Source organism: Aphelocoma coerulescens, chromosome 3 (assembly GCF_041296385.1).
Source record: "Aphelocoma coerulescens isolate FSJ_1873_10779 chromosome 3, UR_Acoe_1.0, whole genome shotgun sequence".
NCBI classification, from domain to species: Eukaryota; Metazoa; Chordata; class Aves; order Passeriformes; family Corvidae; genus Aphelocoma; species Aphelocoma coerulescens.
Genome location: NC_091016.1, coordinates 49,366,841 through 49,380,295, shown reverse-complemented (window position 1 = coordinate 49,380,295; position 13,455 = coordinate 49,366,841). Strand labels below are relative to the sequence as shown.

Here is a 13,455-nt window from a genome sequence, read left to right as displayed (position 1 = left end):
GCCAATACAATAGGAAGAAAATTGGGCAGTTAGGATATTTTTGTTTCTCTTAAGTAACACAAGAATTAAATAAACAAATTAGTTAAACTGCTCTCATGCATGATTTGCAGGAGAAAACATTAACTGCTTGAATTCCAAGGCTAAACTAAGCTTAAGAACACCCATACATCAACACAAGAGCTGAGCCAGTAGTACACTACGAAATTAGAAAACAACGTGTAGTTCATATTTAAGTAAGAGTATTAAGTGATTTTTTTGTTTTGTTATTAAGTACAGTGATTGCCTGTACAAGTTCCCTGCATCAAGACATTTCAATTGAATAATAGTTTTAAAGTTCTAAGTTTGACTTAAACTGTAGACCATCAGAGTACCACCACAGTGATTAGCAGAGCTTAGGCCCTGGAGGGAAAGCACTGGGTTTCAGATTTGGGTTGTGGGGAGGAGCGAGCACAGAGAATTCAGCATCTGTCTCAGAGAGGCTGTGCAAAACTAATTTGGATCCTTCTTGTGGCACCGAACAAACTCTAGACAATAAAAATTGAAACCTTTTAAATGCTTCTTAACTCAGTGTTATTAAAACCCTGAAATACTCACCTTTTTATGAGAAATGGTCTAGAATCAAAATTGTAATGACAAGCATCTGAAGTGAGGGATTGCCATGAAGGACAAAAATAGGAGTGAAGTGCTGATCTTACATCACCAGAAGAAACCTACAGTAACTTGACTGCAATGGACACATTCTATTAGAAAAGGGAGACTTTCAAGACTTTAAGTAGATTGATTTACTACATCTGCACACTGACCAAATCATTAGATGGTATTACTGCTAGAGGCACTGTTGTTTCCAAACTATACTTTCCCCTCTCAAATTATCCTTTTGTATGAAAGGAAGTATCACAACTGCAGGAACTTCAAAAAACCCCACATTGTGTTAAAGAAAAGGAGAAACTTAAACAAACCAAAATAAAATGTAAACAAAATTAGTGGTCTGACTTAAATCAACAAAATCATAGCAACCCAGTAAAACTTGAAAATCCAGCTTGACATTGACATTGTGTCCCTCACTGAAACTTGTATGCCATTTACTCATTTGTTTGGTTTTGCTGGTTTTGTCCTGCACAAAAGATAAGGATACTTCTAATTAAAAAATATTATATGCACAAAATTACATTTCCCAGAATACTTTAAAAATTTTTCCACTAACTTTTCAAATTTCAGGTCTGGGTAATGAAAATCATATTACAGGCAAAACAGATAAATTCCCAGGTTAGGTAAGAATACAAAAATCTGAAACCATATAAAGGGCTATCCAAAGTTTATCCAGCCCTCACACACAGCAGAGCCCAAAACAGAGACTTCTTGATTTCAATGCATACTTTTCAAATAAGAAAAAGATTTGCCCTGGAGACAAATTATCTGAGTATTCTGGCACTGTCTCAGTATGCTATCATGTCTTGCTCTCCTACGTACCAAAGTCCTTTTCTACCAAAGGTTGCTTAGAGCAGAGGCAAGACTATTTATGAACAGGAAGCTTATCCCATTGCATACAAGGTAGGGTGCATGTACCCCAGGGGAGACACATGACAGTCAACTGGGGTGCAGGAAGAAAATATTTTTTGTGCTATTAATAGATGATATTTAAAAAAATAAATTGTGATTATTTCATCCTTTTTCAATTTCTATATTTGGATATGTTTTACAGTATACTTAATTTATTGTTACAATAGTACATCTACACAACTTATGAATAAATATACACCTATTGCAGATACGTGCTTAAAAATGTTTTACTGATTATGAAAAAGTAGAGCATACATATAATGCTTGAAAATACCTTCACCCATAGACTCAACCTGAAAAATTACACTGTCAGGAACTGATAATTCTTAAGCTTGGCTGAATTTGACTCATGATTTTGGGAACAGGAGCACCTGCACCTCATTTTATCATACTATACATTTTGCTTAACTAGCCTTCATGCTGTACCTTTTTAAATGCTCTTGATCAGCTGCTGTAGAAAACCGAATTCCTATTTAACACACCAGAAATCCAAAGTATGGAAAAACTATTCAAGACTTTACAGAATATGTCAGTTCACCACAAGCTTCCATTTTACTGTATAACACAGAGGAGAACAAAAGGTCAAAATACAAATGTTTGAAAACTCTGACTGTGAGAAAAGTAAAAAACCCTTTTGTTTCCCTAGTATGTGACATTCTCTAGACTCCTTTTCTCAGTTTCTGAGAAGGATCATAACCGCAAGTAACCTCAGAAAAATGCTCTGGCTTTAAAAAAAGGACTAGAAATCTAATGGGAAGAATTATTATTATTATTATATAACTTCCAGCCCAAACTAAGAGATACAGGTGGCTTGGATCGTCCTTACAAATACAAGACTAGCCTTCAGTTTCAGATGCTTTATATTAGGTTACCTTAGGATGTGAAGACTATTTTTAGCTAGGTTTAAATCAGTGGGAATTTTGCTGTAGACTCTAAGGGACACCTTCCACAATTTTGCCTTAATGAGGTATCAGTGCTTGTCAAAAACTGTATCTTGATTTATTTTCAAATTATTGCTAAAAATATTTGACTTAGCATATAATGGGTTCAAATTTTCAGGTGGTATAAATCAGTGCAGTTGCAGAACTATGCCAATTTAATCCACTTGAGGATCTACCAGTGAGGTTTATCCCATTTAAGATCATTCATAGCAGTAAAGTAATTAATTTTAAAATCTTCCTGGTTTTACACGGTAGGCAGTCACAGTGGTTTCACCCAGGGCTATTGCATTTTTGTGGCTATAATCAGCAAATCAAGCAAACCCATCCTTAAAAAATGTATTATTCCTTAAAAATAAGTATCCAATTAACATACTTTTTCTTTATTCAGTCCTGGCACGACTCAGAAATTAAATGCTACATTTAAATTTAGACAACACAGATGCAAACATGCCTTTGCAAGGCTGCTTACAATAGAGAAACTTTGAACAGTGATTCATTGCTATTAAAAAGTTGATTCATATTAGCTATTTGCACAACTTTGTGTTACTTGTTCACAACTAGAAACACCTGTACAAGATCATCTTTCAACTCCTTTTTTTCAAAAAACTGTCTAAAGTAAATTCAGTTCATTTTACTTGTTATAGAGTTTGCAGGATAAGAAGGAAATTTGCCACTTGAAGACCTGTGCATTTAGCTTTACAGAGAGAGAAAGAAGAAAAAAAAACATCTTAACACAACTGCAACAGGGAAGTAGCCTCTTCCCCGTTACTTCTACAGGCATGTACTTATTCCATGCTGCTGCAGAGTAAAAGAAGATGATTCTTCTAGCAAACCTGTAAGTATTTAAGAAATTTTGGTGTTTGCCTCATTTTAAAATAACACAAGGCATTTGTAAGCCAAAGATTAAGCAACCTAACATGAGAGAGAGCAAATCCATGTCATACATATCAATTATGGTGATTACATGCTTGCATTGCTGTAGTGGATTTTTGGACTAAAGCACACATAATGCAAATAACATAATGGAAAAAAAGGAGAATCAAAATGCCATGGCCTAACTTAAAATTAATTTATCAGGTAGGAACTTGCAGCATTGAAAATTGTTGTAAAGTAGTTCACTGGAAAAGTACCTTGATTTTGGATAAATCTTTATTATTGTACTTTGTAAAAGCACTAGCAGTTTAGATAAAAACTAGATATATGAAATCTTAAAAATCTTCACCTGCCCATTCTCCCTCTAAGATTCCATCTAGCAAATGCTTTGCAAAATATTTAGCAAAAGGTAAGATTGACCAGGAAGTGATATTTTCAACAGCAAAACTTGTTCAACTTCTGCTCTGCTATAATATCTTCTGAGTCAAGTTCTTTTCACTCAGAAAAAAAACGCCACATAAAATCAAGTAATCATCCAAGTCTGTAACTATGGAAGTGCTGTGCGAAATAAATTTTTGAAGATGGCTAACTTTCCACTGGTTTCCGTGGAGTTGTAAAATAGCACAGAATAATTTGGGTTGGAAGGGACCCTTGAAGGTCATCTTGTCCAGCCCCCCAACAATGAGCAGGGCATCTTCAACCAGATCGTTTGATTAGCTTGTATGTAGAACACAACATAGAGTTATAGCTAGTATCTTTTTTATTACACCTTGTAATTAAATTTATTTCATGACAGAGAATGTGTGTTCATTCAATATGCACTTCAACAGTCATAGGCATGTTAGTAGAGAATTATTGTCTAAATGTTTCTTTGGGTGGCTAAACTAGAATATTTTTCATGACGTGAAAGGTCTGCACATATTATTTACTTCCTTCTGGTTCTTTACAAGGGCTGACAGCGACTTGTAATTCTCTCACAATGTGTAATATCACTAAATCTGCTACACCTCAAGTTATTCAGGCATACTAAAAAGCCATTTCAAAAATTAAGGAAGTCTACTGAATTCTGTGTAGCTCAACTATCCATAGATAAGATCTCTCACATGATTATAAAAAGTGTGAAAAAATGAAAACTTTAATAAACATCAACTTTTTTTACTGCAACAGAGAATAATGAAGAAAAAGTATCATTCTGAGGTAAATTGACAAAGATACTCTTGGAGGAAAGTAAAATGGATACATTTTTTAGACTGATTTGAAGATGGAGGCAAATTTCCCATGGATTTTGCTAGGACAAGGATTATGAAGTATAGGTTAAGTTATCCTGGATATATTTGCCAATTTCCCAGAAATGACAGGAGCAAAGAATAATTCCAGTAAGTAAATGTGACTGCCATTAAACTACTGACTAAAATGAGCCTTACTTTCTCTGACAATATCCCAAGACCCAAATTAACATACACTGTTCCAAAGTCAAAGACTTCAGTTAGTTAATCAATGTAGTGATTTCTAAAAGATACACTGTTTTGATATAGTGTAAGGAATTGCTTTCTAATTCACTGCAGTGAATAAACAAAGCATTGAAATGCATAAACTTAAATTTATCAGTTTCACTGACCTTGAAGTTGGCGTCCTTTGTACAAATCCTTTGTTTTTGTTGGGTGAGCTCTGGCACCATTATCACATTTAGGTTGTTCATACCTAAAGAACACACAGGGAGAGAATAAAACCAGTCAAGGTTAATTTGATTAAGACTTAATTTATTTCCAATTTTGTAGTCCAAAAAAAACCTCCTACCTTCTTGTAGTCATAGAATAAGCCTGTATTTTCATTCAGAGGGCAATGCAACCTCATCTGCCTATTTTTCACTTGCCCCAAAGAAACCCATCTTTATGCTCCAGGAGTTAATACCAAACTAAAAAAGTATTCTCTGTTCTAAAGCCCTTTCTACTGGGAGGAAAACTAAAGAATTGCTATAAATTAGTACAAAATAGAAATTATTTTGAAAACTATACCAAAAAAACCCCACAGAATCAAGAAAAAAAATAAGGCTGTCCCCCACCTACGAAACCAAAAAGTCATAAACACTATCGCAAACAGTATTCACGTTGGGAAACGCCAGAGAAGCAATTTCAAAATCACAGCAAGGCAAGTACTGTAGTTAGGCACTACTGCAGCTCTAAATTCATGTGTTACTGTATCTTCTTCTTAAAAAAAAAAAAAAAATAGTTTAAGTAAGAAGGGTTAACCACAAACGTTTTGAACAAGAGTTAAGAACTGATAGGATTTGCAGAAGGAAGGTAATTGGGCTGGAGCTGCTTGAAGTGAATTGTGAAAAAGATTGAATCTCCACCTGCTGCTGGAATTTGCTGGCTCTTCTATGCTTACTGAGTTTACTTAAAGTCACTTTGTTAGTCCAACTGGTAACAAGAAACTGTGCTATTTGTACTTCCAACAAACACTGACTTACGCAACACCACCAGCAATATCCTTTATGCAAGACCAGGAGGCATGGGAGCATCTGCTGCTGAATTTCACCTCTTCTTCCATGTCCCACTACCAATGCATGGTGGTTTTTCACTTACCTCGACAGAATCTCTTTCTGAGAGATTTTTACTTTATTATCCTAACATAGGTTGAAGTTGCAGAACTTAGCATGTAGCATTTCAGAGAAAATTTAAATTCTCAGTTAGATGAACATGAATTGTGTCTACTTACATGTGTGTGCAAGTACTTGTTCACTGATTCTTTTATCTAGATTCTTTCGTAGTTTATATAACTGAAGTTCTCCTACTCTAACTTCACCAAAATCACATTTACTGAGTGGCATAATAAAATGTCATATTAAAATATACTAATCCAAATTCTTTTGGAACAAAATATTTCTAGAAACATTGAATGGTGGCAATGTTCTGGATTCAGGCCAGACTGCTTCTAAAAGCAATGCCTAAATATTTTGATCTTAATTATCAGGCAGCATAGAAAACCACAATATTATTTTTCCTTTGAGGGCTTAATTTATTTACACATCATCTGATGAAACTGCCTACTGGCCCATCAAATTTTGGCTGCTGCAAGAAGGTACAGTGTTGTTTTCATGGACGTGGGAGAGCTGGAGACTCTTTTTTACCCTAAAGAATGGCAGAAATAGAAGGTGCTTTGATAACATGGGCTGGATTCAGACACCTGATGGATGACCACTTCAATCAGCCAAGAAAACAGTGAAAGGGAAGTCTCTGAGCAATACTCACTAATGCAGTATCTGGCAAAGAGCCTGGCCCCTGATTAATCTGATACCTGACTCTGCATTCCTCTCCTTCTTTTTCGTTACTGTGGCTGCTCTGTGCCTTCATTTTATATTTTGGCCTCTACTCTTCTACCCTTCTGGCTGATATTTTTGTTAAATACACATGTAGTTCATCATACACAAACTAAATCTATAAAGGCCCAATAGGTGTTAAAATGCTGCAATGTGAAAAGTCTATGTTTAAGTCTTTAAAGCAACTGAAGAAAGAAAACAAGTCATTTAAAATTTACCATATAGGAACAGCAATGCTTAAAACTGATAAGAAAAACAGACTTGCCTCAGCTTTCATGGAGAAAGAGTGGGAACGGGATAGTATGTCAGAATGGAGCACTGTCAGGTTAAAAATAGTGTAGTTAAAAGACATCCCAAGTTACTCTTTTGAATTTAAAAGGGGAAAGAATCCCTAGCAGTAAATGTATATCTAGAATTACCAAGGGCTTATGAAAACTGCTTTATACCTCTGATCAGTCTGCTGGGAAGTGATGAGATTTACTGAGGTGTACAAAGCAGTAGAAGATGGAGGTGTCCACAGGAAGGATTCTACAGTGTGGGCAGCTTCATGAAACAGATTATTTATGGATTTTCTTAAGTTTAGAGAATCTTGTGCAAGTATGGGGTACTCTGCAGAAGATCCTAGTTGCTAAAAAGTCACAAAAGTCACACAGCCCCATGGCCCCCACTGAGCAAAAAGGGTGAGGTTCATGCTGTGACTTCCAAGAGGCATTGGGAGCCAGCTGGTGAGGACCACACTGATAGACTTTTGTGGGAATGGTTGTTTTTACCCTTTAAATGTACTGCCTCCTTTTAATCCAGATTTTTTCCACAACTTCATCTATTTCTTCTAAGTCTTACTGTCTCAAATGTCCTAGAGAGATTCTTCATTGACATAACTTTATTTTAACTCTAGAATAAGATTATTTTTTTCTGAAATACCTTCACTGACAAATGGTTTGTCTTTTTTTCAGATGACAGTGTATTAGAAGGTAAATGAATATTAATAATTTCCCTTCATTTTGAGGATCTTATTTAATGTGACTGCCATTTATTGAGGTGTTCAAAATCTTATAATATGACAAATTAATACATTCAAAACAAAGAACACGCAAAATATTGAGCTGTTCTGGCAATAGCTTCCCAAATCTGTCTATCCTTTCATTGTGGTCCCTTAGTGATTCAATCCTTATTTGCAGAACAGAGATTGCAGTATGCTATGCATCCATCTTGCTACCAGGAGTACTAAAGTTATCTGTTCCTACAGCAGAGTTTAAACATCTTTTAATTTGTATTTTGCAGTGGAAAACTGAAAGATAGTACACAAAATTTTTCAAAAGCTCCTGGTTGTTTAAAGTAGGAAAGACTCACATATTCATTCTTTCCATTCTACAAGAATTACAAAAAGATAACTGTATATTCCTCACAATATTCTGATCCCCCTTTAATTCCCTCTGCCTGAGAAAAAAAAAACATTTAATTTTATCAATACAGAAAAAAATTAAAATCAAGAAATAATTAATGGGATTCCAGCCCACCTAAATATTTCTCAGAAATGACGTCTAGACATTCCTCTTAAACTCCAGGCAGTAATCCCACCTGCTTGTTTACCAAGACTGTAGATTCCTAAATACACCAGTCATTCTTTATTTAGTATGAAATTCCTAAAACTGAGTACTCTCCTTACCCATCTGTGCTCAGAAATGTCCTCTTTGGGGATATTACTAAATTTTACTTCCGCAGAGCTTCACTGAGGACTGACCTTAAGTCTAACAAAGCTGAAAAATCAGAAGTAGTCAAGAACACAGCAGCTGATCTTTTTAATATCAGTCATCAGGCAGAGCACTTTTGTGTCAAAACCATATGCATGGAAAGACTGAATCCAATTTTCCAGTCTTCCAACCTTAGAGACATGCAGCACAGTGAAAGGTCTTCCTGCCGCCTCTTCTCCCACAGCTGAGTGACTGTGTAGTTGCCAAAAACAAGAGCCCAGCAGACCAAACAGGAAAAAAAAGAGACAGAGACTGATTCTAGGTCCATAGGTGATTCATCAAGGGCTTGGGAAGACCTAGAATTCCCGTCTGTATGACAGTAGGAGCCAAAATGGCACATACTGCACTATACATATGAATAGGAAAGCAAGCTGGTTGATTTTTAAGGATCATCACTTCCAGTTTCATAAATGGTTCATCCTGACATGCAGGATGTGGCAGGAAGCCTGCACAGATGAACAAAGACCACCTAACAAAATTCACACTTAAAAAGGAAGCATAGAAAGGGTCAGCTGATACAGGAGGACTAAACAGACACTGTTCAAGTGTGCAGGGATGGGTTTAGGAATCTGCTAAGGAGCATGAAGGCAACAAGAAGAACTTCTAAAGTGTGTATCAGCAGCAAAAAGAAGACAAGGGAAATGTGGGCCTGCTGCTGGATGGGACAAGAGACCTTGTGGCAAAGGACAGAGAGAAGGCAGAAGTACTTGATGGCACCTCCTCCTTGGTCTTGTAAAAACAGTCTTCAGGAATCCCAGGTCCTTGACATCAGTAGTAAAGTCTAGAGCAAGGAAGACTTATCCTGGGTGGTGAAGGATCAAGTCAGGGATTGTTTGAACAAATTGGATATACACACTCCATGGAACCCGATGGGACGCACCCACAAGTCCTGAGGGAGCTGGCTGATTTGTGGGCCACTCTTAACTATATCTGAAAGGTTGAACTGACTGGGGAAGATTCCTGGGGACTGGAGGAAGGCCAATGTCACTTCTGTGTTCAAGCAGGGCAAGGAAGAGCCAAATAAGCCAGAAAGACTTACCTCAGTTTCTGAGAAGGTGATGAAGTAAATCCTCCTAGAAGCTAGTTCAAAACATATGAAGAAGGTGGTGATTGACAGTAGTCAGGATAGAATTATGAAGAGGGAATCATGCTTGGCCAATGCTGCAGCTTTCTGTGATTCTGTAACTTGCTCAGTGGATACGGTGAGACAGGCAGATATTACTTAACTTAATTTTAACTAGGCTTTTGACACTGTCTCTAATCACATTCTCATAGACATGCTGATGAAGTATGTACTAGATAAATGAACAGAGAGGTGTGCTGAAAACTGGCTGAACAGCAACTATCAAATAGTTGGGATCAGCAGCAAAATTTCAGCTGGAAGCCAGTCACCAGTGGAAAGCCCCAAAGCTCATAGAGACAATATTGTTTAACCTCTTCCTTAGTGACCAGGAAGGTGGGACACGGAACAACTTTAGTAAGTTTGCAGATCATACAAAATTGGGAGGAAGTGTCTGATACACGAGATGGCTGTGCTGCCATTCACAGGAACTTCAACAGGCTGCAGAAATGGGATGGCAGGAATCTCATGAAGTTCAAAAAAACCAGGATGCAAAATTCTTGCACCTGGCAAAGATTAACTCCCTGCACCAATACAGGATGGGGCCAACCAGCTGGAAAGCAACTTTGAAGCAAGAACATGGGACTTCTGATGGATGCTGAGTATGAGGCAGCAAAGAAGGCCAGCAGCCTCCAGGGTTGCATTAGAAAAAGTACTCCCATCAGGTCAAGGGAAGAGGTCCTTTCCCTCTGATTCACAATGGGACAATGAGACATATCTGCAGTGTTGTGTCCAGCTCTGAGCTCCCCAAACAAGAAAGACATGGACATACTGGAGTGAGTGGAGCAAAGGGCCATGAATATAACTGACTGAAGCATTTGATATAGTAAGGCAAGGGTACTGACAACGTTCACCTGGAGAAGAGAAGGCTCAGGGAGGATCTTAATGTTGTCTCTAAGTATCCAAAGAGAGGAAAATAATGAAAGGGGGCTCAGAATCTTCTTGGTGATGTCCAGTGGCAGGAAAAAAGGCAATGGGCACAAAATAAAATACAGAAAATTTCATGCAAATGTACAAAAATCCCTTATTTTTAATTATGATGATGATCAAACAGGCTGCTTAGAGAGGCTATGGATTCCTGATCCTTAGAAATACTCAGAATGAACTGGACATAGGCCCTAGCAATCCACTCTAGATGATCTTGCTTTGAGTAGAGGGGTTGGACCAGAGAATCTCCAGAGGTCACTACCAATCTCAGGCATTCTGTGACTCTATAATAAAATGATATCAGCAAGAACTACAAAAAAAAAAAAAAAAAAAAAAAAAAAAAAAAAAAAAAAAAAAAAACCAAAAAACCCCACCACAAATCCCTCTCCCCCAAAAAACCCCAATCCAAAAACACACAGGAAAAAACACAAACTCAAACAAAAACAAAAAACACAAAAAAGACCCCATCAAAAACCAAAACCCAACGAAAACAAAACCACAGCAGAAGCCCCATTGCTTGATGAGCACAAGAAGATGATTTGGACTCTAGGGAACAGGAAATAAAATTATTTAAGTTATTAATTCAAAGGAGGATTATTACTAAAAAGAAGAAACGGTGAACAAACCTAAGGGTGAAGAACAGAGAAAGAGCATAAAAGGGAGCATCAGGAATCTCTAAAAGTCATCTTTACATGCTCACACAAGATGTATACTGATCCTATAGTTTCAGGATCAAATTTAGACTGTTCTGTTTTGATCATTTATGGACCTCAACTTGCCAGAATCAGTAAATCAACACCAACTTTGAGTCATAAAATCATGGAATCACTAAGGCTGGAAAAGACCTCTAAGATCATCAAGTCCACTTCAGATGGTACTGTAATTGGCATAGTCTAGGCCATGGTATAAACAGCTAGCAATAAATCAGCACTTGAAGAATACGTGAAAAAAGCCTTTCCAAGAATATACTATTTTACAGCAAGTGGCTTATAATGCATGTTTCTTTCACAAACCCTATGCAAATCATTAAAAAATGATTTTGCTTAAGTTAGAAAAGAGTTATGATTGCATCAAGATACCCATGCTGCCTGCCAGCTCTATATGAGCTTCTATAGCATTCCCACAAGTGCCAAACCTCAATAACCAACCTAAGTAACATCCTTTGGAACCTGATATCTGCTTTGCCTACATCTGCACTGTGTGGCTCACAACATTTTACCATGTATCCGGCTCAGCTGAGATGACTGAACTCCAACCTTCTATTAATAACACACTAAAATGATATTTCCTCTCTATGGGCTCCCGAGGAGTTGTTCCATCAAAGCCTGTCATATGAAATAGTTGAGGAGGTTGCTGGAAAAATAACTAAGCATTTCTGAGGTTGGACGTGGTTTCTGTCACAGACCATCTCACTTGGCTCTTTTATATTCAGGATAAGGAGTGTGAGATTTCCTCTGGGATTATTCATTATATGCTCCAAGCCTTGGATTCCCAGCACAAAATAGGAGTAAAGAAGAGGAATAGGACAGCAAACCGCCTGTGTCCTTGCAGAAAGGGTCCATGGCCATCTGGCCCTAATTCTTGATGTCTCTCAAAACATTTCACTTTACAGTGGAAAAAAACTGTATGACATAATTCCACCAGCAACAGAAATCTACATGATAGTCCATGGACACTAGGGCATGTTCTCACTACAGCTTTTGAGAACTGAACGTGTACTCCCTTACCTTGTTGATGTACCGGGGATGGGACGTCCCGTATCCACCAGAACACACCAGCAGTAGCCTGTGGAAGGATGGCACTGCACTGGTTTGTAGAGGCCGCCCTGAGCACACTCTGGAATGAACACATTGTCTTTCTGGGGCTGTTTTGCTTCCTCCAGGGCTGACTGAAGTTCTTGATCACATGACGATGCTTTCAGATGGAAAAGAAAAAGTGTTAAAGAAGATAGATGGGAAGAGCCTACTAGATTTATCAAACAGATTTTATATCTTTCATTGAGTGCATATAAGTATTTTCTTTGAGAAGGCTTGCTACAGCCCAAATACCAACTACATTGGTTTAGGCTATATACTGTTAGAAACTTCAATTTCCTTTTAATGAAGCTGCTTCATTTTATAGTCCTAATAACACCTTGAATTCCTCCTTTCCTCTACTTGATACAATCTATGGGTAAACAAATACTTTGTGACCTTAAAAAAAATCTTCATCCACTCCACAGTCCCTAAAGTACTGATTCTTTTCAGAGAGAACAGTAAAAATCCATCTGCTTAGGATTCCTTAAATGAATTATTCATCTAGATATTCATTTGGATGTTTATATTCTGCTCATTTTTTCCAGTTTTGAAGCAATCTTTTAACACAGTGATAATTCTCCCACATCCTTTTGTGGTGATTCTCGTATTGGCAATGCATCATTTGCTCTGGAGAGCAAAGACCCATGCAAAAAAGCAATACATTTTCATGTAATCAGTATGTCCAAAAACTTTCTGAATGTGTGAAAAACTTACATATCTATACATTCTCAGCCTTTACATGCAACTATGAGGTAAGGTGGAAAGAGCAGAAACCACAGGGCCTGAGAAGGCCTATCAGTTTACACCAATCAGTAAAATAACACCTCTGGTGAGGATTTTTGGTCACTGCTAAACTGGTACATGTGGCACTTCAGAGACAGTAAATGAGAGAGACTCTTTACTCAAGCTCTTATTTTTCCAGGGCCTTTAAAATCACTCTCCTGTTATGTGAAATTTAGATTGTTAAATAATACAGCTTCTGTATAATTTCCAAACTATCCAGTAGGAAAAAAAAATATTAAATATTTGAAAAACAGGAATATTAAGCACTCTACAGGCATTCAAACTACTGACAGGAAAATTTCAAGCCAGTAGAATTTCAATCAATAAGAGATTCTCTTCCATTAAAGAACAGTCATTTTAATGTTACAATTTAAAAAAATTGTGG

At 37.1% G+C, this 13,455-nt stretch overlaps 1 protein-coding gene across 3 annotated transcripts in view; it reads right to left on the bottom strand.

The window, feature by feature from the left end:
* Nucleotides 1-13,455, bottom strand: part of SMOC2 (SPARC related modular calcium binding 2) — a 140,811-nt gene that overhangs the window by 31,670 nt on the left and 95,686 nt on the right. For all 3 annotated transcript variants that reach the window (XM_069010205.1, XM_069010207.1, XM_069010208.1), the window contains exons 8-9: nt 12,219-12,405; nt 4,993-5,075 (exon numbers count right to left, since the gene is read on the bottom strand). In XM_069010205.1, the coding sequence (XP_068866306.1) occupies nt 4,993-5,075; nt 12,219-12,405 (270 nt within the window). The remainder of the gene's footprint in view (nt 1-4,992; nt 5,076-12,218; nt 12,406-13,455) is intronic.